The sequence below is a fragment of the Saccopteryx bilineata genome, chromosome 5, assembly GCF_036850765.1.
Source record: "Saccopteryx bilineata isolate mSacBil1 chromosome 5, mSacBil1_pri_phased_curated, whole genome shotgun sequence".
NCBI lineage: Eukaryota > Metazoa > Chordata > Mammalia > Chiroptera > Emballonuridae > Saccopteryx > Saccopteryx bilineata.
This window is the reverse complement of record NC_089494.1, coordinates 15,617,551-15,642,357: the sequence shown is the minus strand read 5'-3', so window position 1 is coordinate 15,642,357 and position 24,807 is coordinate 15,617,551. Positions and strand designations below refer to the sequence as shown.

The window sequence follows — 24,807 nt, the reverse complement described above, 5'->3', positions numbered from 1 at the left end:
ACACCACTCCCGGTTGTGGTCAAGGCCACGGCCATGGCAGGGTCTGTGAAGCCCAGCATGGACATAAAAGGAAAGCCATCACCTAGGAACACTGTGTGTATAAAGTGTGAGAAAAGATTTCTCCACTCCCCAACATACCAAGGTGTGTATCCCATCCACTCATTAACCTGGCATTTACAGAGTGCCTCGTGTTAAACAAGCATTTGTTGGGATCCAAGCCTAACTGTTATGAATACAAAACTATGAAGAGAGAAGGAAGAACAGCAATGACAACCCATGCAATGATGTCAGTGTCACACAGAACTGATCCTGCTTGCCCTATGGGATCCCATCCTCAGAGCCCTGACCCTGTCCCTGTCTCCCTGCCACCGCCATGCTTCTCCATGAGTCCGCAATAAAACAGGAAAGCCATTTATATATATATATATATGTGTATATATATATATATACACACACACACACACACATATATATATATATTCCAATCTCGGCTCTAATTACACTGTCAGACAAGCCCTGAATGCTCAATCTCTGCTCCACAACCCCACAGTGACAAGGCCATTAAACATCAAGTTATTTCATGAGACTAAAAGTAAAAAAAGAAATAAATAAAATAAAAGCGACAGTTATCCACAAGCTGAACATTTTGAAGGCAACCAGAACAGGGAAAGACCTCCTCTCTTCTCCTAATCATTTCCCCTGCTTTGATTGGGAAAAGATGCCGGGTTGATGGAATCTGCCCCCTGCACAGTTATCCTGGGAGACGGCCTGGCAGTGCCCTGCTAGGCAGTAATGAGAGCTGTTGGCATTGCAGAGACCAAAGACAAGCACACAACTTACGGGTGCAGGGCATCGAGGCAGCATCGTTGTCGGCTCTGAAAAAGCCTCGGTCACAGGTACACGATGTGGCTCCTTCCCAGACAGAGTAGCTATGCGGTGGGCATTTGGCACAGGCGGCATCCATGGACAGGGCTTTGTAATATCCAATTTTGCAGGCTAAAGGGAAAAAAAAAGAAAAAACAGACAAGCCAATATAAACCACCGTTCATATAACGAAGCACAGCGTCACCTTCTTGATTCAGAAGAAGGGAGATATTTTTGCCATTCACTAGCGATCCTCTGGCTCGAGATGCAGGTAAAGCAACCAAAACATTCACAGATTACAGTCACTTTTTAAGGGACATTGACATTTCTGGTCGGAGGGCCAAAGAGCCCCATGGAAAAAAATTTTCGTAAAACTGGTGGCATCAGACCCTGGCCGGTTGGCTCAGTGGTAGAGCGTCGGCCTGGCGTGCAAGGAGTCCAAGGTTCGATTCCCCACCAGGGCACATGGGAGAAGCGCCCATCTGCTTCTCCACCCCTCCCCCTCTCCTTCCTCTCTGTCTCTCTCTTCCTCTCGCGCAGCCGAGGCTCCATTGGAGCAGAGATGGCCGGGGCGCTGGGGATGGCTCCTTGGCCTCTGCCCCAGGCGCTCGAGTGGCTCTGGCCGCAACAGAGCGACGCCCCCTGGTGGGCAGAGCGTCGCCCCTTGGTGGGCATGCTGGGTGGATCCCGGTCGGGCGCATGCAGGAGTCTGTCTGACTGTCTCTCCCCGTTTCCAGCTTCAGAAAATACAAAAAAAAAAAACAAACAAAAAAAAACTGGTGGCATCAATAAAATCATGGCTCAAGTTTCCCAAGAGTTTCCTGTTGCAGGACCCTGTTTATACGCGTGATGTTTAGTCCCTATGGCACCCCTTTTCCACAGGCACTATTATGATTAGCCTTACCTTAGAAATGAGGAATACCAGCTCTGAGCAGTAAATTGCTAGTACCTGACCACACATCTGGTAAATGTCAGAAACCAGCTTTGACCCCCAATGTTCTGCTCCCAAAGTCTGTACTCTTCACTGCATCTGGTAAACGTCAGGGACCAGCTTTGACCCCCAATGTTCTGCCCCAAAGGCCTGTACTCTTCACCACATGCTATGGAATCTGAGAGCGTGGTCTTGAACCAACCAGTTGGAAGTGCGTCCAAGTGACTAACAACAACAACAAAAAATTTAGTTGCTGATTATTTCCTAATTACGGTTACAGAGAGGACCAAAGGGAAAGACCAACAAAAACCACCAAAGCGTAAAAGAAGAGTTGTTAAGATGTGAGTCACGATCTCAGGGGAAAGTTGTGGAAACTACCAATAATAGATTCTGGAATATAAGACGCTAAAGTTCTTTTTAAGATCAGCAGGTAGTTTGTGTTTATTTTCAAATTAGTAAAACCCTCCTGTTTTTCCTTCTCTCCAGGTTTTCAACACCCCCTTCCTCCCCTCGGCACCCCCCCCAAATGGCTGGTGCTGGGAACATGGGCCATATAGTTTCTTATGCACCTGACACGCTTTCCATGACTTCATCTTTACAAACATCATCACACTGACACCGAAGACTGCTTTTCCTAATGTGGAAAAACCTACTAATTCTGGGAAACTTCACAATAAAAAATAATTAATAGAGCCTCGCTCCCCTTTTTTCTCCCCTTCACGATCACCTTCCAAATCTGTCTCAATCTCAGATAAAAATTGTCCAACGCCATCAGTAGTAAACACATAGTGACAAGGCCATTAACCATAAAGTTGTTTCATAAAAGTAAAGGTTAAAAAAAAAAAAAAGTAAATAAAAGTGACAGTCACCCACAATCTTTTTGGTATATGTGATTCACTCTCAAGTCTTTCCATTTATCACATCCTTAGGATGTTTCTATACTATCAAGAATATCAGATGAGAAAAGAACCCATCAGGAACTTTTCTATAAGCCTGACCCATCAAGAGACCAACCATGCCAGCACACCAGCAGATTTTGTTCATATGAGTACAGAGAGAAAGATCCACAAGACGGCTTTGTCCTCTGAGCAAATACAGAGCCACGTTCTCTTGTCCCGTTGATCACCCATCAAGCGCCAGCATGACTTCCAGCTGACGTCTGTCCCTCCCTGGTGCACATCCTGTTGGCGTTTTCTTAATCACGTCCTCACACCGGCAAGCGGAAAGCAAGTGTAGTAGGAGCTCCAGAAAGGCACACAGTTCCTTCAACACTATTAACTAAAGTTGTTTATGGAATTTCCTTTAACGAGCCAGAAGTTTATGGCGTGTGGCGCACCGACAATAAAAGAGCTCAGGGATCAATCTCTCCTTTATTTGTTTCATCTCTCACTGGACCGGAGCATCTTAGAAAAACAAGCTGCTCCAGTGACTGAGATTTATGTGTCCCGAGTTTATACACTTCACATAATTAGATAGGGTTCAACCTGCAAGGAGCTTTTTCGGTCATGCCTGTGATGGCCCTAGAGTTTGGGTTAAAATCAGAAACCCCAGCTTTGGCAGGAAGAAGATCTGAGGGTCAGGCTTGTCCACCCCACGCCCCAAACACCATAAGTCCATGATCTTGGAACAAACCCACTGGGTCCCGTCTGTCACTCACTCAGTCACAACCCACAAAGGCAACTTGTGGAAACCTTGTCACTCAGTGTGAGGACGGCTAAGAAGGCGTACGGCGCTTTTCTTTTCCCCATCTGGTCGGAGGAAAACTCTTCGTGTTCCTGACTGATCCCTGTGCTCCCTTCCCCCCATTTCCTCAGGCATCAAAATCTAAAAACTCACAATGGCCGCAAAAGATTGACAATGAGAACTGGCCTGTGACTGATTCGTTGCAAGGGGGAAACAGAGCTCATTCAAAAGCTTCTAAGAAAAAAAAAAGTCGGGGGCATTGCTAATTCTTCAACTGCCATTCCAGTAAGACTGCCTCCAGTTAAGAAATTAAGTTCTTAGTTCACAAAAGTCAAATTGGAGGATGTCTTAAATTTCTTAAAGTTTAAAAAATAATCATATATGTATATATACACACATACATTCACTTGAGAAAAAAAATGATTTTGGAACTTTATGTGTATGTAACTTTTCCCCTTCATTTCCTTGAATTTAGTATTAGTCTTGATCAAGAACATGTATATGTGAATTCGTTTGGAGAATACGGTTTTATACCTATTTGTAAAATTGAAGGCTGCTGTTCTAGAAACATATCAACTCCTTTTATTCTCTCTTCTTCTTGCTTTTACAAGCACATGCAGAAAATACAAACATGTCATTGTGCTATTCTCAGTGACCCTTGCTACCCTTAACACACTGCTTTTGTCTTCAACTACATTAAGACCATGTTATTAATATTTCAGGATTCTTAGAAAGGACCTCTGAAAATATAGTAGTAGTTTTTTATGCACACAGCCATTTGGCTGCCTACATTCAAAATGACCTGCTAAATTGATGGTTCAGTACATTTCTTTGCTCTGCGTGGTTCACAGCCTTCCAGAGTTTGGTACACAAATGTGTAAGTACATCCCATATTTATTCACCACTTCTTTGCATCTTAAAAATTGTACTACATCTTTCATTCTAAAGAAAATCCCAGTGAAAGGAGTCTTTGGTATAGCAAGTTGTTGACACATGTTAGGATTTTCTAGCATTCTCCCGTGGGTAAGAACAGTTATACTGTATTTTTGAATGGTAATGACTTGGTTCATTAGCAAGCTTGAAGAGCCAAATTGCATAGCCAAGAGATACCTTCCTTCTGCCTCCTTGCTGGCGAAGGTTCACTAGAGGGGGTAGAGTAGAAAGGAGTGTCTTACTTGGCCTCTCAAATATGCCATCGTGGGAAGATCTGTTCACATGTGCAAGTTAAATTTTGAATTCATTTCCCTTAGCTTTGCCTTAATTAGTTCTTTCTGTTGACTTTAAATAAAAGAAAAAGGAAAATGAAGATGAGAAGGAGAAAGAAACAGCCTTTTCTTTCAGTGGCTCACCCACTACCCTAACGAAGTTGTACAGGGTGGGGCAAAAGGAGCTTCACAGTTGGGAGTACAAGGAGCACAGAGTTTATTCTTGTATTCTTATTTATTAATTACTGTACTATTTTCCATACAAACAATTGTAAACCGAATTTTGCCCCACCCTGTATTGTAGGATAGTCTCCTGTAGAAGTTTCTTTGTGGAGTACTTAAATGTGATTTCTTTTGTTAAAAAAACAAACAGCCTGACCTGTGGTGGAGCAGGGGGATAAAGCGTCGACCTGGAACACTGAGGTTGCCGGTTCGAAACCTTGGGCTTGCCTGGTCAAGGCACATATGGGAGTTGATGCTTCCTACTCCTCCCCCCCCTCTCTCTCTTTTTCTCTCTCTCCCCTCTCTCTCTCTAAAAATCAAAAAATAAAATATTTTTTTTAAAAACAAACAAAAAACACAAATCTTCCTTAAGGCTATATAGCATCTTCAGGATTCCTTGGTGCCCAAAAGACTTATATGAGGTATACAGCCCAATTTAAGAAACTAGCTAAATCTACTCTTAAAACTTATCCTATACAAATATTGTCATCATTTTTCTTCTTTTTAAAGAAATTCAGAGAGACTGACAGTACCAGATTGTCTTTACGCAGAACTTACCCTGAGCCCACCCACCTCAGGGACTCCCATTCTCTTCTATTCCAGAACTGCTCTCAGCCAGGTAGCTGACTTGAAAAAAAATCTCATTTGACCTAAAGTGCTAACAAATAGGTATTAATGGGTTAAAATTTACCTTTCCCCGAGGTAACAAATTTGCATTTTAATATGGATGCTGAAGAAGGTCAAAGCCCAAATTCCAAGAGTGGTTCTCCAGGGGAAATATGAGCCATTTATGCAAACTTGTCCTCAGGAAATACTGGGCTTCGGGAGACCTCAGGAGCCTCAGACCACAGGTGAACAGGCGGGTTACTGTGGGAGCTCAGCCTCTGTGTGCTGCGTATTAGAGTATTTCCAATAGGCATGGGAATCTATTGGAGATATCTCAGAACCAATGGCCAGTGCTGAGTCAGTTCTGATTGACTGTTCATTTGCTAGACGATTTTATGAATAACGTAAGATTAATGATGGGAAAGGAAAACAATCTGTCAAAGGCAGTTTCTCCTTTAAAGTTTTTTTTTTTTTTGTAAAAATGTGCAATCCTCAGCCACCTTCGGGGAAGCTGTGAACATGAACAGCTTCGCCATAGGACAGATGAAGAAACTGAGGCAGAGCAGTTACAGACTTGCCCCAGGGAGGGTTGGTTTCCTAACCCAGGCTGGCCCTGTGGCTTGAACTACAATACTATGCCTGTAGACCTCTTCTCTCGCTTTTGAAACCTACAAGGTAAAGACCGGACAGCTAGCTGTTAAAGGGAAAGGAGGCTCTGCTTTGGGCCCATCTGATTCAAGTTCATTCACAAACAGCAAAACAGGGCTAACTACTGGGAAAACCACAGTGTCCCAGTCAGCCACATCCCATAACTGCTTTTATTGATGTCTCGAGAAAAAAATAAAACTTCAGTTTTTTAAAGGACCTTAAAAAATCACCGAATCCAGGTTCTGCAAATGTTTACATGCAGAGCCAAATAGTAAATGATTTAGGCGCTGCTGGCCAGGAGGAAGATCAAGGATATTAAGAAGATATTTGCATCACAAGGTAACAGTCTAACAAATTATTACCCAAAAAATTTATGAAATTCAAAATATAATAACAGTATTAAGTACTTTTTTAATAATACAGATTTACTAATGAGAAGAATGAAATTTCTATTTGGAGAGGTAAACTTTCATTTAATTCAGGTTGAAAGAAAGTATTTTTTATTATCAAACTGATTGCAAATGTCATCTGTGAAAAACACCTTTTGCTCTCAGACGACACACCAGACAGGTGGCAAGCCTCGGGGGCCATACTTGCCGACATATGATCCAGTCCAACATATTCGTTTTCAAGGTGAATAACTTGCCCACTCTTCCTTCCGGAGCATGCCGAGACCAAGTTCGGAATCTAAGATTCCTTGATCTCTGTTACCCTACAGTGCTCCCCTGAGTCTTTTTTTTTGTGTGTGTGTGTGTGTTTTTGGGGTTTTTTTTGTATTTTTCTGAAGCTGGAAACGGGGAGAGACAGTCAGACAGACTTCTGCAAGCGCCCGACCTCCACCCGGCACGCCCACTAGGGGCGATGCTCTGCCCACCAGGGGGTGATGCTCTGCCCCTCCGGGGCGTCACTCTGCCACGACCAGAACCACTCTAGCGCCTGGGGCAGAGGCCAAGGAGCCATCCCCAGCGAGCGGGCCATCTTTGCTCCAATGGAGCCTTGGCTGCGGGAGGGGAAGAGAGAGACAGAGAGGAAGGGGGGGTGGAGAAGCAAATGGGCGCTTCTCCTATGTGCCCTGGCCGGGAATCGAACCAGGGTCCCCCGCACGCCAGGCCGACGCTCTACCGCTGAGCCAACCGGCCAGGGCCTCCCCTGAGTTTTTAATGACAAAGTTTAAAAAAGAGCACTTTCTGGCCACTGCTGCAAAAAAAAGTAAACTTCCCATCAACCATCTTACTGGAAAACTGATTTGAGTCAACACTAGGAGAAGTAAATCCACCTTTAAGTTGATTTTCCTGATTAAATGATGTAGCCTGATGTGGGGGATATTCCTCCTCCATGTAGGAAGTAATTTCTCTTAGACACTTTAAATTTTTGTAATTATACATTATGATTAATTTTTAACATTACATTCTTTCAGGGTTTTTCTTTCCTAGGATTCCTGAACTTGAATGTTTCCATCTAAGAAATAAATGAATGATCTTGATATTTTTGGTTTCTGAGCCATTAAGACCATAGAACTAGAATAGTCATTAAAATGCTTTGCATTTATGACTCACATGGACAATGTTGTCTTCATCTTTGCCCCTGGATATGGGTTTGTTTACTCCCAACTCCAACTCAGAGATAGGCACAGACATAGAAATGTTCAAGTTAGTTCCTTGAAAGACGTAACTGGCCTCTTAGATTATTCTTAGTGTAGCCTAAGCTCTAGTCTGGGACATCAGCTGACTAAGAAAGAGCCACTGGAGTGAAGATGGCCTGGATCCAAACTCAGGTAGGATGTTAAGAACCATTCAGAGGAGCAGTCGCTCTCAGACCCGAGTGAGCAGCAGAGACACTTGAGCCAGCCCCACCAGACAGCCATAAGCTGGGGCTGGAGCCCAACAGTTAGTCTTTTAACAAGTCCTACAAGGTCCACAGACAGGCTGGGTAACAAGTAAAAATATATTTTTTATTTTAAAAATGTGTGAACACATCTTTAAATTAAATAAATTATTGGGTTGCATTTTTAAGGTTTCTTCTTTCCATCGAGTTTCCGGTCACGACCATCTCCTCGAGCAAGCCGGTGCTCAGTGCCGTCTCCTCCCCCTGTTTCCATGCTTACCTTGGAGCTGGCTTTCAAAAAGCCAGGCAAAGGGGGAACAATGACGAAACAAACAAACAAACAAAAAATCTATGCTGAAAATTGACTTGCTTTTTCAAGAACCTAATGAAGTATAATCCCATACACAAGTGGGTAATTCTAAAATGTCAAATGCAGTTTTCACCATTAGATACAATAAATCCTCCAGAAGCAAGTTCACCTAGAGCCTGATCAATTTAAATTAACTCCATAAAAATTATTGAACGCAAACAAAAAAAAAGGTGCAATGGAGAAATAAGTTATCATTTTCCCCGCTTGCCTGGAACATAGACAGTCTAATTATCTGAAGAGCCATTTCTCTTTGGTGAATCTGGCGAGGCTCAACTTAAGCAGCAGAAGTTCCAAAGTAGACAAAGTTCAATAAGACATGGAAGAGGAGCCAAGCAGTAGACTCAGCATATTCATGAGGCTTAATGCCATTGGCAGACACTGCTTTAAAGCAGCCCCTTCCCTGGAGGCTTGAAGGCACAAGTGGGAATGAATTTCACTTGCTCTAACCTTTGTACCTCAATATGTGGCTGGCACACCTGGGGTTCTCTTTCATGAGGGAATCTTTAGGGCAATTATGCTTCCAAATTTAGATGTAAATAACCTGACTGGCAGGACAAGGGAAAGGTTTCAGTATCCCTGAAAAGGATGTAAACCCTCTCTGATCTAAAGCCCAAAGGATGATGCCAGGTTTGACCACATTCTGGTTAGAAATTTTTATTTAGTTTGATCATTACCATTTTCTCTAAAATGGAGGTTAATAAGAATTTGTAATGAATCACAATAGAGCACTGCTAGAAACAAATAAGCTATTTTATTTTGATAAGGAATGACAATTTTAAAATAAGAGGCATCAAGGCAAACTGTAATCACCATATATATATATATATATATATATATATATGTTTTTAAATATGTAGTTTGTTAAATATAGATTTATGATTTCTACTCTAATCCTTGTTCTTATTCTCCCACTTGGGAAATCAAAAATTTCCCTACTTTTATAAAAAAGTAAATCAATTTCAATATTGCTTTGAAAAACAATTAATTCAGGAAAACAATCTTATCCTCGGAGCGCTACAAACTTCGTGGGGTTTTTTTTTCTTTATCTCACACCTATCACATATCAATGATCATGACTTCCCTTGGTACACTTTGAGATTCAAGAAATATTGATTTTTTTTTCAGTTCATCCATCTTATTGAGGATGTAAATTTGAATAGATTGAGCAGAACTTAATCGAATGACTTACAATAATGTTTTTACGGTTATGACAAAACTGAAGTTCATCTGCCTTTCGAATACATTCACGTTTGCATTAGGAAAGGAAACACAGAGAAGGTGAAAATCACAAATGACCACAATACAAAAAATAATAATAATAATTAAGAAAAGCAAAGGCCTTTAGATGAGCGAACTGCAGAGAAGATTCAACCATGATTTAGGAAACACCTAACGCCGGCCATGATTTTGAATATAAAACTTACTGAAAACGTATGGGAATACATCTGAAAAAAGTAAGCACATGCTGCCATGGAACTATGGACTCGCACCCTTGCACCCTTGATAGAACCCCACCCACAGAGACAGCACGAATTCCCAACCACTCACACCGAACTTGATTGTCACTGACATTTCGGAGAGGAGGGACGGGGGCTTGTTGATGAGTCTCTCTTGTCTTCCTCACCCTTTGATATTTGGGGTACATAAAGCCTAGTGGTTCATTACACACCCACTGATTGCAAATAACAGGTCAGAGCAGAGAACAAAGGGAGCAGCTGTTCTTCTCTGTCATTTCTCACACTAACTACCCCATCTGAACCGAACACTGGAGTCTAGGTGATTAGCATCGTTATGTAAAAAGTGTGTCCCTTAGGAGGTATGCACATTTATGCATTCATTCAGTTGGCCATTCATATTTTAGCAAACACTTATTAACCTTCTACATATTAATAATAGTCATAGGAATAATGATAGTATTTATTGTGCACATACTAAGCGTGGAGAGGCTGGGGACTGTGAAGCTGTTGGCTTCAGGGAGGGAGCAGAGCATTGCTCACCATGACATCTTACAGGGTACTCGCTGGCAGGCACATCTGCAGAACATTATGGGGCCTGCCGCACTGCTTGTAGAAGGAACTAACTAGAAAAACAGCATCTGAAAGACTAGGGGACCCCTGAGCGGATAGCTCCTGAAAGAGTTTAGCCAGGGACCTGGTCCCACCCAGAAGTTAAGACAACTCTTAGTGATTGCCAAGCAGGAGCAAATGAGCATGCTGGCCCCTCCGGGTATGGACCAAGCTGGTGTAGAGAAGGGCCCTCTTTTTAGGGAGATCACAGCTCAACTGGAGGATCTCTCCTTAACGCTAAGCACATTCCATACCTCTTCAGTTTCTCTATTAAAAATTAAAGGTTGTAAGGAAGACAGGGCAAGAATGAAATATGTTCTGAAGCCAGGGCCTGACCAAGAGAGACATGTGTTAAATAATTATTTGATTAACTCCGGCTGCCTCGCTAGTCACTGTCGTCCCAAAGACTTTACAGCCCGAGCTGTCACAAATCCTGACTTATGCAGCTGAAATGACTGCAGTAATAAGAGCTCAGTGCCCCTTCTGCTTTTTTGTTATGTTGATGTGGCCTGAGCATCTCAAAAAAAAAAAAAAAATCAACAACAACTCTCAAAGATTGACTTCCCCAATGAGTCTCTGTTGAGATTTGTGATCAAGGGTCCCCTCACTGTTTACTTTTTTCAATATTATATATTTACTGAGAATTTTTTGAAACAATTAAAAAACTCTGAGTACTTATGATTTAAAAACAATGACATTTTTTTAACAGACATAATCAGGTTAAAACAACTATTCTTGGAGCTGTATGTCGCGGATTCATGATTTAATGGAGCTACTTGCCAGCATTTAATACTATACTTGCCAGCATTTAATATTATATGTGTTTGACTATTCCAACACTGCTTATATCTCAGGGAACAAAACAAAAATTCCCACAGAGATCCCTGAAGAGTCCCAGTCTAGACCGAGTGAAATCTACAGGGCATTCGCGCCATCTGTTTCTGGTGAGGGAGAGGCAATCTGGGGGATCAGAGTGGGAACCAGCAGACCGAACCCGTGAGATGACATTGAGAACTTCACCATTGTATCCAAGAGTGCTAGGACCAATAGATACATCATTGTCCTGAGAAAGCAGTTTCACTTGCTGGCAGGAACAGGCTGTGTGACATGGAGAGCCCCTGACACCCACCTTGACAGAATGGCTTAGCGACCTGTCAGGGTTTACCTGTGAGCTTCCCAGAGGACAACCCGAAGAACTGGGAAGTGAGGGGAGATGTGCGTTTGCAGATCTGAACATCACAGCACCGGGACCATTTCCTTGCTTCCATTCAATCTGTTGTAAGCACAAAGGGCCGGCCTCTGGGCCCTCCTTCCCAGATGGTAGATGGGGCTGGGCCCATCCTCCAGGGCTCTGGGAGGTTCTCCTGCAGGTTCTCCTGCCGAGAAAGTGCTTTGGCTGGCAGCCTCCGCTTTCTCTGTCATCGGTTTGAATTCATGGGAAAGGGCAAAGTGCCAAAAGCGCTTGCAGGTGAATTCCTTGTCCCTTTCAAGTGTATCTGACTTCACACTGATGACTTATAAGTGTGTTTATCTTTTGTTGGGAAGGATTATCAGTTGGGTTAGTAAATCTTTTCTAGGTATAAATTATAAATCACAAACAGGACGGCCAGGGGAGAGATCAAGTCACAATCTGCTCGTCCGTCTGCATCTCATTCCCAAGTATCAAACACGATGAGCAATCGTGATGAAAATTAATATTTACCAAAACAAACACACACAAAAGAAATAAGGCAAAGCTGACATGTTCCCACAGAGGAGGGTCACCGAGAGAGGAACAGCAGAAGACTCCCTTCTGTGAGATGCAGGGAACAGCAGTGAGAACCGACCCATTTAGAGAAAGCAAGAGAACAAATCAGACTTATTATCAAAAAAACAAAAAACAAAAACAAAACAAAACTACGACTTACTCAACCTAAATTCATCTCAGATGTACTAAAATCTTTATTCATCCAAAACAAACTTCTGGATCAACCTTCCAAAAAAAAGAACCACGATATAAACAGAATAGGAAATTGAAAGCTTTTTCTGGGATTCTATTTACAGGAGAGAGTTACCTGGATTTAGGGAAATGGTTTAATCTTTTTGCTAATTCCTCTTGCTTTCTGTATGTAACAAAGCGGTTGAAAATCATTAAAACGTCCTTTCCACCAGCCATCAAAAGTAGATCATTTTTGTGTCAGGAAAGCTGAGACCATGAGAAAACCTGCATTTTATGTATTAGAATAGAATTTTTTTTTTCCTAGCCCTAAGGCAGAATCATTCTGAGTCTAGGAAAAGAGTGAGAAAAAAAAGAAGAAAGGAAAAAAAAAGCAAAAAAAGGATGAAGTCATAAATCCTTCTCCTGGGGGGTGGGGGGAGCATGAAATCCATGAATAAAATGAAGCTCTTTCCCTCAAGGCCATGTCAAGGTTGCACTTGGCATGTCCAAACCACAAGCAGGAATCCACAGCACACACGCGCAGGTGCAGGAAGTGGACCTGCCCAGACGCCAGCTGGGCGGGAGGGGACCTGCACTTGTCCCAGCACTTCCCCCCACCCGGAAAGTCTCTCCCTCAGTCTCTTCAGAGGCTACCGGACTAAATAAGTTATACACTCTCTTTTTAAAATCTCCAAAATTCTAAGCCTATATAAACTCTTCCCAGGATCTGGCAGACTCAACAATTCTGAGACAGCCAAAGCTGTGTTACGAACTATCCACCAAAGCCACTGACAGTCCAGTCGGGCTCACGTGGCATCAGCAGGTCAGTCCAGGACGTGCAGCGCCCCCTGGGGGACCAGTGCCAGCGCATCAGCGGACTCAGGAGCGGAGCTCCGCGGCCTACCTGCCATGGGACCCTGAGCGAGGAGCGAGTTAAGGAATGACTTACCTAAGGAGCGTCCCAAAATACATTCACAACTGCAAACCCTTCACTGAACTTCTCTAATCTATCTGAGCAGAGATTTCTGAGCGCGCCTATGTCCTTTTTGCAATTTCTGAAATCGGAAAAGAGAACAAAAGAAATGTCTTTTCTCTGTGCTGTTGTTCCCTCACTCCATCTGTCGTGTTCAGCACCTACACAGGCCTGGCGCAGGAAGCGGACGACGGACTGACAAAGTCCCCGCGTTTGCAGCACACAGGTTAGCGGCAGGGATGTGATTGAACAGGAGATCAGAACCAGTGATGTGACAGGGACCGAGGGTGGGGTGGCGGATGGGCTCAGGAGCACGCGCTTAAGAAAGGCGTCTCATAAGTGACACACGCATCGGGCCCCGAGCTAAGAAAGGGACAGCAAATGTGAAGATTGGCATACGAAAAGCGTTCTTAAGAAAGCGGAAAACGTGGCGAAGGCCGTGCCGTGAACACGTATTAGAGGAACAGGAGGTACTGTCACTGGGGATGTCTGAGCCCCAAGAGGGCGCAGGGTCCACATCACAGGAGGAAGAGGTTAGGGTTCACGCTGCACGTGGCAATGTAACTTGCTAGAGATTTTCTCAAAACATCGTTTTGGCTGCTGCTTGAGCATGGATGGAAGGAAGTACCAGTGCAAGCAGGGTGACCACTTAGGTGACCGTTAAGGGAGTCCACCAAGCAATCATGGTCACCTGGACCCTGGTGGAGGCAGTGGAGCTGAGATCAGTGGTGGGGTTCCAAGTCAGGGACATAAGGGTCTAACTTTGCTTTTCCCCATGGTCACAAGATGTTTCTTTAAGTAGACTTAAGATACCAAACCAGTGACATAAGGAGCAAATTTTGATTTTCCCCAAGGCTCTGTCATTCCAAATGAGTCATGCCTGGGTCTACCTGAGCAGACTGGGCTCTCGCTTCCACCACTAATCACAGAACGCCGCCCGCCTTTGCTAACACAACAGCCTTCGCCAGGCTGGTGACCAAGCCCTGTGTTCTGACCACTTACAGTGGGCCACACCTTGCCAGCAGCTGCTTGACACCAGCCACTGGCTCGAGGGAGCTGGCCGAGGGGCCAGATTCCTGAGCGTGATTCAAACCGGAACTCATAGCACAGCTGACAAGAATTTGTCAACAGCGACGTAAGTGAGGCGCTATTAGGTTTCGAGTTGACATGAGGTAGCTGTTGGTGTGGGCAGCGCTCTGTTGTTATCTGAGGGAGGCCTTAACTTTCCTGTTTCCTCACAGAGCCGACTTGGACCTCACTGGGAGACTGCAGGTAGCTCGCCGGTTTCCAGGAACACTGGACAAGGGGAGTCGATCTTTCAGACCTGGTACCATTCATGCTCTTTGCTTCTGATGGCCTCTGTGGTCCTAGAGCCCCGTTCTCGGCCGCCAGTGCAAAATAGTCCTCAGCTCTAGCTTGTAAGAAACGAAGAAACTCCCTGATGCTTGTGCCAGCCATTAGGAGAGATTCTCGCTGACAGACCCTCTCTTTATCCCCTTCAGCACAACTGTCACTCAGCAGCGAACCGTGTTTTCAGAGGTTTTCTGGCCATCCTCCCTGAAGAACACACGCCTAGCTCAAGAGCAGCATGGGTGCCTTATCCCGTCTACCATGACATCTCTAGCCTTGAGTCCAGTCCCTTGTAATGACAGACGCTTATTAACAAACGTGCAGACTAAATAAATAGATGAATAAGTAATGACATGGTTGCCTTAAGCATCTAAACTCTGATGACCATCTCCAGAAGTCTGGGCCCAGGAGGCAACTCAGACCACCCTTGGCTGTGATACCAGCTTTGTAAAGATCATTTCCGGTTTGCTTTCCCGTTCCTCCGTCTCTTGGCCATTGGGGCTTAGATTTCAACTTCAAACAACCTGGTAACATTACAGACTCTGCTCAAAGGGTGCCAGAAGGGAAGCAGGACAATCCCAACACAGGCAGGGCAAGCAGGGCTGCTGATACTACTCAAGAGGTGGGAGGGGTGGGGAGGCAGAATTTGAATGCTCTTACATTGACGTCCCTGTCACTCTGAAGAGTAGAAAACCAGTGGTTCAGATCACCCAAAGGAAAATGAATCCAGAGAGCAGATTCGTTTTGAAAAGCTAAAATATTTAGATGTGGGGAGGGAAGAGCGCAGTCAAGGCTGGAGGGGGTGGGGCTCGAGGGGAAAGGAGTAAGTCATTATCAAAGGCAGCCTGCAGAGCTCAGGCTAGATGGGATCAGAGATAAGTCCCTTGGCTAAGTTCGTCACACCCTCCCACATACAATTCTCTTGGCACAGGTTCTCGTGCTAACAAAGTAGGCACATGTTTTAAATAAAACAGTGCAGCGTAACAGCTAGGGTGCCTTTAAATGTGGTTTGACTTTTTTAAAAAAAAATATCACAGGGGTAAAATCTAACAAAACACGAAGCCGGTTTGAGAATGCTAGAATAATAAGATTACCAGGGTCCTATGGCTACAAAGGAAACCCCGGTGTCCGCATTGTCCTTGAAAGGATGCACAGTGTCTGAGCAGGGGATTTTGGACCTTCAATCAAAACCAGCAGAGCTGACATCAGTCCAAAGGCACAGCGACGCAAAAGACAGATGGTGAGTCACAGCGAGACTGAGAGAAAAAGAGAGAGGTGGAGGAGAGAGAGAGGGGGACAATTAACCTCAAGAACAGGCATTTTGTTTTCTTCAGCCCTTCAGGCGAACCCAACAGAACTTATTTCTGCTCCAGCCATCAAGACAGCTTACCCAGGACACTGTGGGCCTGGATGGTACTGATGCTGTTGGTTCTGCCACTCCCATTTAATCTTGCCGCTAACTGTCCCCGAGAAAGGGTGTCTTTCAGGGTGTAGCAACGAAAAGACCATTAAAGACCTGTGCATGGAGGTAGAAAACCACATGAACCTTTTGAACGCAAGGCAAAGCTAACATTCTAAACTCGGACCCAATAAACAACTTCCAGCACAACCTCCAGTTCCAGCCATCTCTTTTTTTTCTAGCTCTGGACCAAGATCTTATTTTTTTTTCCTCTGCAGTTTCTGCTTCCATTCTCTTGTTTTAAGTTAACTTTTAGATACAAATTCTGCGTCGTAAGGAAAATACGATGCCCATGCTAACTGAGTCATGCCCGTATTAAAATCTTTCAAGGGCCCCGACTGTGTACATCACACAATTCAGACAGAAAAGTAAAGGAGCTGAAGAGCCCCGTGTCCAGCCCCAACCGGCCCGTCAAGTAGCCTACGTTTCCATCAAACCAGACTGCGTACCATTTGTTTCCACTTTGATCATTCACACGTTCTCAATCACTTTGAAATAATAAAATCTTAACCTCTCTTCAAAGCCTAAAATCAGCCACCACCTCTTCTGTCAAGCATTACCATGCTCAGGAATCAGAACTCAAAGTTATTTTTGTGTATGTAGCACTTCTACCATTATGCTTATTTGCACATATGTTTATTTTCCTTATTATCCAGCAAGCAACTGGTAAACCCAGAGGTCATAAGACTTCAGCTAGACGTATGGAAACACACACATGCGCACGCGTGCACACACACACACACACACTCAGAGACCATTATCCTATGTTGTATATAATAGATTTGTCTTCAGATAGTGGGAGTTCTAAACTTACTAGTCAAGTGTTTCCAAGACTTTTAGTTCTAATTTCTCTCCACAAAAATCTTAGTTTTGAAAGCTCAACTGTGGCCCTGGCCAGTGGTTCAGAGAATATAGAGTGTTGACCTGGCATATAGACATTTCAGGTTCGATTCCCAGTCAGGGCACACAGGAGAGGCAACCATCTGCTTCTCTCCTCCCTTCTTTCTTCCCCTCCCACTGCCAGTGTCTGGATTGGTTCAAATGTGGCCCCGGGTACTGAGGATAGCTTGGTTGGTCCAAGCACATCAGCTTCAAGTGTTAAAAATAGTTCAGTACTTGAGCATCAGCCCTTGATGGGGTTGCCGGTTAGACACTATTCAGGGAACATGAGGGAGTCTGCCTATCTATCAACCATCTTCCCTCCTCTCGCGAAAAAACTAACAAAGAACAAAACAAAGCTCAATTATAGTCTCTGATTTCCCCCCCTATGTACTGGTAACTCTGAATAAATGGAAGTCAATTGTTCTTGAAACCCGTGTTTCATAATACAATATTATAACATTTACTGAAATCCCTCTTGACACTCGCACTTTTAGTACATATCACTTGTAAAAGTAGACAATGAGAAACGGCCAATACAATTCAGTAACTTTTTAAGCTATGTTTGTATTTTATTAACCATTGTAGTATCTGTATATATTTGAAAAATAGAGATTGTGAAAGACTGGTTATTCTATACACAGCAAGGTTTGACCTGGTCCATTCAGGGCTAATCCAGGGACGTCTTACAAAAATTCCTTCCCTATTTTCAACCCCTCACATTCTGTGGCCACCACTATGACTGTGAATGTCAGTCAAGTAGCTATGTCTTAACCTAACTTCAAGTTGTCAACTTCATGTCCAAACTCTACATTCTGTGAGAAAAGGAGGCAAGCTCTGTCCAAGATCAAACCAACAGTTCTCATTAGATATTGCAGAATATAGAAAAAGTAAAATTAAACTGGCCTTAACCCTTTGAGTAGTATGAACGTTCATGTACGTCCTCGTGCTTCCTGACCATCCAGAGTACCATTGTAACAAAAATTTTTATTTCAGAACTGTGTAAGGCAATGTTAAAAAAAGACAAATGTATGTTCTTCTTATTTCCATAAATTGGTTATCAAATAAACATGATTTTAAGTTAATAAAACTGGAACTAATTCCATTTTTTGAAAAAAAAGAAAACTCACTCCCAGCCGTCAGCAAGCTTGAAAAAAACTCACTACTCAAAGGGTTAAGGTTTCCCAACCAAATGAGAAACTATAGATACTATTTACAACCAAAATGAGGATGAAAAAAAGAGTTGGTTTGGACAAAAGGGGTGAGATTAGCTAGGTGCTCATCGAATCTGAGATACCTGAATTGAGATGTTCAGGAAACAATTGGAAATCCAGGTCTGGAGCTCAGCAAGAGCAGAGACAGAAGTTTGGAAAACATCTGTAAAGAGCACAAGAGTTCCAGGAAGAGATGAGCTATAGATTCAGGAAAAGTCCAGCAAAGAATCTTAGAAACACCACACTTCAAAGGCAGTTGGAGAAAAAGAAATTAGAAAAGCAAGATAAAAAAGAGAACACAGAGTGAGAAAGGCTCCCTAGCATTTCCTGCCCACCACCAAGAACTTGGTCAGATACTTTCACTGTGTTATCTCATTTAACCCTCACCATTTGCTCTTGACATGAGCATGCCAGTCGTGCCCACTGTGCAGGCGAGACACCTGAGAATTTCAGTGACCAATAGTATCAAAAGCTAGATTCATCGTGAAGAAGCAGAAAAGTGCATGAAGAAAAAACCAAAGGAAATCAGAATGTCAAACTGTCAAGGAGGACTTAGGCAGATACTTGGATAGTCAATGTCAAAGACGTTTCCAGCCTTTGAGAACAGTACCAGGGGAGTGATGAAGGTAGATGCTAAATTGTGGGTTTGAGCCAGTTGATAAATCACAATGAATCAAAACTTAGCTAATAATACCTATGCAAAAACAAATCTAGAAATTATATGGATAACAGATTGCCATTACAACAAAGCTTGTTACTACAAGAATTTAAACCCAATAAACATACCCAATAAACACCCATTCCAGAAAATGGCTGTAGCAGAATTTTCCATGTTTCATTGACTTGTGGTCCATTTTCATGAGTTTTACTTTCTGAGAGTTCAAGCATGTTCTTAATATCTTAACTCACAAGCTAATGCCCCTTGCCATAAACTAAAGATAATAAAACTTAAATCTTAATTATTGAAATTTTAATTGTCTATTGCCACCCAGAATTGGAGAACCCTAGTATCACCAGCATACCTCCCACACTGAAGGGGACACTGGCTGGTGGCTGGGGTAATATAAATAGCAAGGAGTTACTGGGACTCTTTTCATGCACTTTTATTACTTTAATGGATCTTCCCAACAATTCTAAAAATTAAGGGCTATTGTTAATTGACTGATTTATTTAACAAGTATTTTTTGAGCACCTCGTATGTGTCAGTCAGTGTTCCAGGTTCTAGAGCTAAATCAAAGCTCCTTGAAAAATTGGTATGAGACAGAGAGGGGGGTGATGAGAAACACAAAACTAAATAAATATAAAGTGCCAAGAGGTTAAAAGTATTTTGAAAGGGGGAAGGGGGAGGAGAAGAATATATATTTCATTTGAGAAAACTGAGGCACCCGAGCAATGCTTGCAGAGAGGGCACGGAAATATTTACGAAGTGAAGATCAGACGCCGAAAAGAACCCGGAGTGTAGACTTCGGCCACTCCTGTGGGCCGCCTCCTGCCAGTTGCTGACCCTGCTCCTTAGCACCAGACCTCCACAACAGATGAGTATTAAAGCCATCAGACTCTGCCTGAGTGCCTGCAATGCCAGGCTTCTGGACGGAAGGAACAACAGTGAAGCCTGAGAAAGCATCATCACCTATATCAGCGGTTCTCAACCTGTGGGTCGCAACCCCGGCGGGGCTTTAGGCGACCCCTGTGTTTTGGTCGTTCGAACCCTTCCGGGGTCGCGACCCACAGGTTGAGAACCGCTGACCTATATATTTATACAATCAATGAGGCAAGTGGTCAAGTCAGTGCATCTTGTTGTTCCTCCCATGTGTGCCTATTTTCGCAGGTCCTTTTGTTACAATGAGGGTCAGAAGGAGGGGTGCAGGGCAATGGTTAGTCCACGGTAAATCTTGGGAGATCCGGGAGTTGTTATGATCTGCCAATTAGCCTTATAACCAACCTGACGTGAACATGAATGTCACCTGTGAAGTACAGTCATCACTTCCTAATGAAGCCCATGTCCAATAAAAAGGCAAAATAGAAAAGACAAAGAAGTATATAGTTCTACACAGTGACCTTTCAGAATTTCCCAAATGCTGAACCAATTACATAAATTTTAAATATGTATATCTTAATGGCTTTACTTAAGCTGGGAAAATACACATCATATAAGAAATTTGTACTTGGAATTCTCAGTATTTTCCACATCATCAGTGTCAATTCAGACTGCTAAACCCCACCTGAATCAGATGCCACACAACTGATCGGTACCTAGCGCCTAAAACCGGCCTGGATCCGATCACATGGGAATGGCCTTCGCCACTGAGTTAAAATGAATATGCTTCTATTTAGGGTATGTGTTCCCCAATCCAGAGATATAAAGTTAAGTTTTCCAAATGATATCCTGATGTTTAGAACTGTCTAAGTTCCCCAAAGTGTCCCATCTGTTGTCTCCGTTACCTGCGACAAGTGCTAGAGAGAGGGGAGAAAAAGACAAATTTCCTAAGTCCATAAAGATACAGTTTTATAGCCTTCTGAAAGAGTTTACTATTTCCAATACTCACACCAAATTACATGCCACGGTAGCAATGTCTATTTCATAAAAGCATGTGATAAAAATTGATGATGTAAAGCAGACCCATCTGTCAAGTCACGTGGCATTCACAATGGCCTTGGGGCAAAGCAGCTCCAAGCCATTCGTCCCGGCAGTGCGCACACAGAGAAGACATCCATTATGTCGCCCGAAACTTACCATTTAGATAAATGGGAATGAGCACTAGACTCGATGTATAACATATTTATTAAGTTAAAAGGTTAATTTCCTGACATGTAGTCTGGATATTAGAGCCGTAGAAGGAAACAAGTTATCCCCTGCTCCCTAAATTACCTTTCAGTGAAACAAGATAAGGGAGGTGAGAAAGGGATATCTCCTTCATTTAGTTCCATTAGTTCCAACGCTGGGGATGTTCGTGGCTATGTCTTTCCCACGTGTCAACAGTGGAGGCAGAACTGCCCAGTGGTTAGGCGCACGACCAGAAGTCAGAGAGATTTAAATTGAATGCCAAGGCTACCAGTTAACAATGAGACGAGACACGTAACTGTCAGCTGTGGCTTCCCTACTGAAATGGGGACAACATTATGTGAGGGACAATGAGAAAGTGTCCACAGTACCGGGCATAGGACTCAAAATATACTGCTACAAGGCTGACCTGAAATCCTCGGCAGGAAACATAAGCGTCGTAGAGCCTATATCCTCTTTAGAAGTGTTTCTTCCTCGTTTTGAGATTCCCTGAAAAGACTTCGCTAGGAGTGAACATGGAAGAAGAACCCTACACTTTGACTACTTCTACTTTTAATTTTTTTTGTTTGATTTTTTTTGCCACCTAAAGTGTATATTCTATTTAATTTATTTTTCAAGGAGTAATTTTCTTAATTAATATATTTTTAATTATAGATAACATAAAATATATATTATATTAGTTTCAGGGGTACAACATAGTGATTAGACATTTATGTACCTTATGAAGCAATCACCCCAGTAAGTCTAGTACCCCCTCCCAACACCATACAGTTATTATAATATTATTGACTGTATTCCCTATGCTGTCCTTGACATTCCCAGGGCTATCTTTATAATTGGCAATTTTTACTTCTTAATCCCTTTCACTTTCTTCATCTGTCTGCTCCACCCTCTCCCATCTGGTGACCATCAATTTGTTCTCTGTATCTGTGAGTTTGTTTTTGTTTCATTTGTTCATTTATTTTGTTCCTTAGATTCCACATGTAAGTGAAATCGCCTGGCATTTGTCTTTGTCTGGCTTATTTCACTTGGCAGAAGGCCCTATCAGTCCATCCACACTATTGCACCGAGTGGGTACTTTTACGTGCTGTGTCCCCGTAGTGCTAGATGTAATAGATGATCCTCTTTACAGCTCTGAGTGAGACACTGTTTTTACACTCTATTTTCAAAATGACAAAACAGAGGTTCAGCAAAGCTGACAACTAGTTGAATGGCCGAAGGGAGAGTCAAATGGAGGCCTATCGGCTTTAAAAAATAATTACGGCTAATATTTATTGAATGATTATGGCTCCGCACTTTACATACATAATCTTACGAAACAGTGAAAATGACCTTAGGAATAAGGAAACACATTATCTCTATTTTAAACTAAGGAAACTGAGGCAAGTAGAGCTCATCAATCACACGTGGTGAGAACACATGGTCAGTAAGTCCCAGGTCAGCCTGTAAACCACGGCAGTATAAGAACTACAGGCATAATACAGGCTCAGAAGTTTCTATCTTTCCCCTCTGTGCTCAGGGAATAATAAAGTCCAGGGTCAGGAAATCTTCACGCACGCACACACACACTCACACACATATACACACGTGTTTAAAACGAGAAGTATTAAAATTCCAAGTCTACTAATAGGTCTTAGAACAACATAAGACAATAAACTAGAATGATGAGGCAGTTGGGTAAATTCAACACTGCCATCTCATCGTGGTTCAGAGGATTCTTATTAATAAACACATTCTACTGTTCAATGACAAGTGTTTCTGATTAACATCCATGTGTGTCTGTACACCTGCCCAGTGCCGCCTAGGAAGAGATGAAGAGGGAGGGAACAGAAAAGGAGAAATACAAAACTATGACCCTGGGAAGAGGTAGTCGAAATGAACACACATAGTCCTCAAAGGAAACCTTGGACTGACCTTCACAATCTCCAGATGTAGGATAATGGCTCAGCGACACAAGACTGAGTGGTCATAGTCTTACCTGAGACTCCATCCTCATTCCCACTTAAATATTTAGAGCAGTTACGGTGGACCCTGAGCCCCCAAAGTAGATGTCCATATGGGTCTGCTTGACCCTCCCGTGTGTTCAGAGTGGTAGAACCTGGAAGCCCAGGCTTTCTTAGGACCACCTTCTCAAACCCCTCGTAAGGATTCAACACACAGATGACATGGGTCAGCCCTGAAGAGAATAATGGCTCATACTTAGCCCACAGCAGCCTTATGAATGAAAGACTGTTATTATTACCATTTCACAGAAGAAAAAATTGAAGCACCAAGCAATGAAGGAACTTGCCTGTGACGCAGCTGGGTACCTGGTGGGTCGGGGTTCAGACCGACCGAGGCGGCGGGTCTCCAGAGCTCGCGTGCTGCTCTGCAAACCCCTCTGTTAATGCTCCTCCCCTTCCTGAGTCTCGAGAACAGAGACAAAGGAATTCTTTCTTATATTAAAGGCGTTTACACATCTTTCTCAGGCCCCACCCCTCACCCAACGACTCCCTATTTCTCCTCCTTTCCCTCTCCACACAAGCAACACAAACCTTATTGGTTGTTTAAAGAAACACAGAGCTTTGCCTGTCCTGGTCACTCCTGTGGACATGCAGCAAGAGTCCTGGCATGGAGGCCTGAAGTCCCTAGTGAAGTCTGATAGTATCTCTTCGCTTAGAGAGCAAACACAGTAGCTTTACAGGACAATGTACTTATTAAGTTAGAACAGAACAGCAAATGAAATGATCCGAATTCCAGGTTGAATAACCAACCACCGTAACAGAAAGGACACATCTGCCATTAGCATCATTAACAACAGCAACAAAATTAAACAGCCAACTATGCGTTTTATCTACTCACCCACCTACCACTCCCAGCCACCTTCGTTCATTCTATCCTTCTCTCCTTTGCATCCCTATGGTCCGGGTTGAACACCCATTATAAAAATATTGTATTATGTGATTCCTGGAGTTCTTGTTTGCAAGAACTACCCCTGGTCGGCAAACTGCGGCTCGCGAGCCACATGTGGCTCTTTAGCCCCTTGAGTGTGGCTCTTCCACAAAATACCACATGCGGGCTCTACCTCGATAAGGAATGTACCTACCTATATAGTTGAAGTGTAAAAATTTTGGCTCTCCAAAGAAATTTCAATCGTTGTACTGTTGATATTTGGCTCTGCTGACTAATGAGTTTGCCGACCACTGGAACAGTGCCCCATTTACGAACTGAATCACCAGTGCAACCCAGAAAAGTATTCTCCCATTTCCCAGACTGAGAAACTGAGCAGCTGGGAGGCTTCCCAGCTCCAGAACAGGAAGCTGATCTGACGCCAGAGCCAGTGCTGTCCCTCTGAGAGCCACCTGCACACCCGTCCTCTTCTATCCAAGCCGTCTGGTCCTGTGTCCTTCTGTGCCATCACAAACCCGCTACATCCCAGAACTGCAAATACTGTAGTTTTCAAATGCTCGCACAACTCAAAGCGTGCTTGCTCGTAGCCTCTGTCAGATAGGCCTTCCGATACAACCAGATAAAGAATCAAAGGAGCGTTTGTAGTCTCAAATAAATTAAAAGCAGAGAGCATTTAAAAAAAAAAAATTTTATCCATAACAAAATAAAGAAAAACAGAGAGAATGAAAAAAACCCAAACTTAAATAACACTGACAATATAGTAATTCATAGTGGTTCTCTTTGAGTAACAGGGTTGTGTGTAATGTTTCTCACTGCAGTACTCTAAACTTCCTAAATTTTCTAGGATTACTATCTTTTACACTGTTTGACAAAGGGGCAAATGATTTTTAAAATGTTAAGCAGTGAACACACCAGAACGCCAAG

The 24,807-nt window shown here is 43.1% G+C and overlaps 1 protein-coding gene across 2 annotated transcripts in view; it reads right to left on the bottom strand.

Moving 5' to 3' along the window:
- The window catches only part of EPHA4 (EPH receptor A4), a 146,369-nt gene that overhangs the window by 77,444 nt on the left and 44,118 nt on the right, over positions 1-24,807 (bottom strand). For both annotated transcript variants that reach the window (XM_066279216.1, XM_066279215.1), the window contains exon 4: positions 841-996. In XM_066279216.1, coding sequence (XP_066135313.1) covers positions 841-996 — 156 coding nt within the window. The remainder of the gene's footprint in view (positions 1-840; positions 997-24,807) is intronic.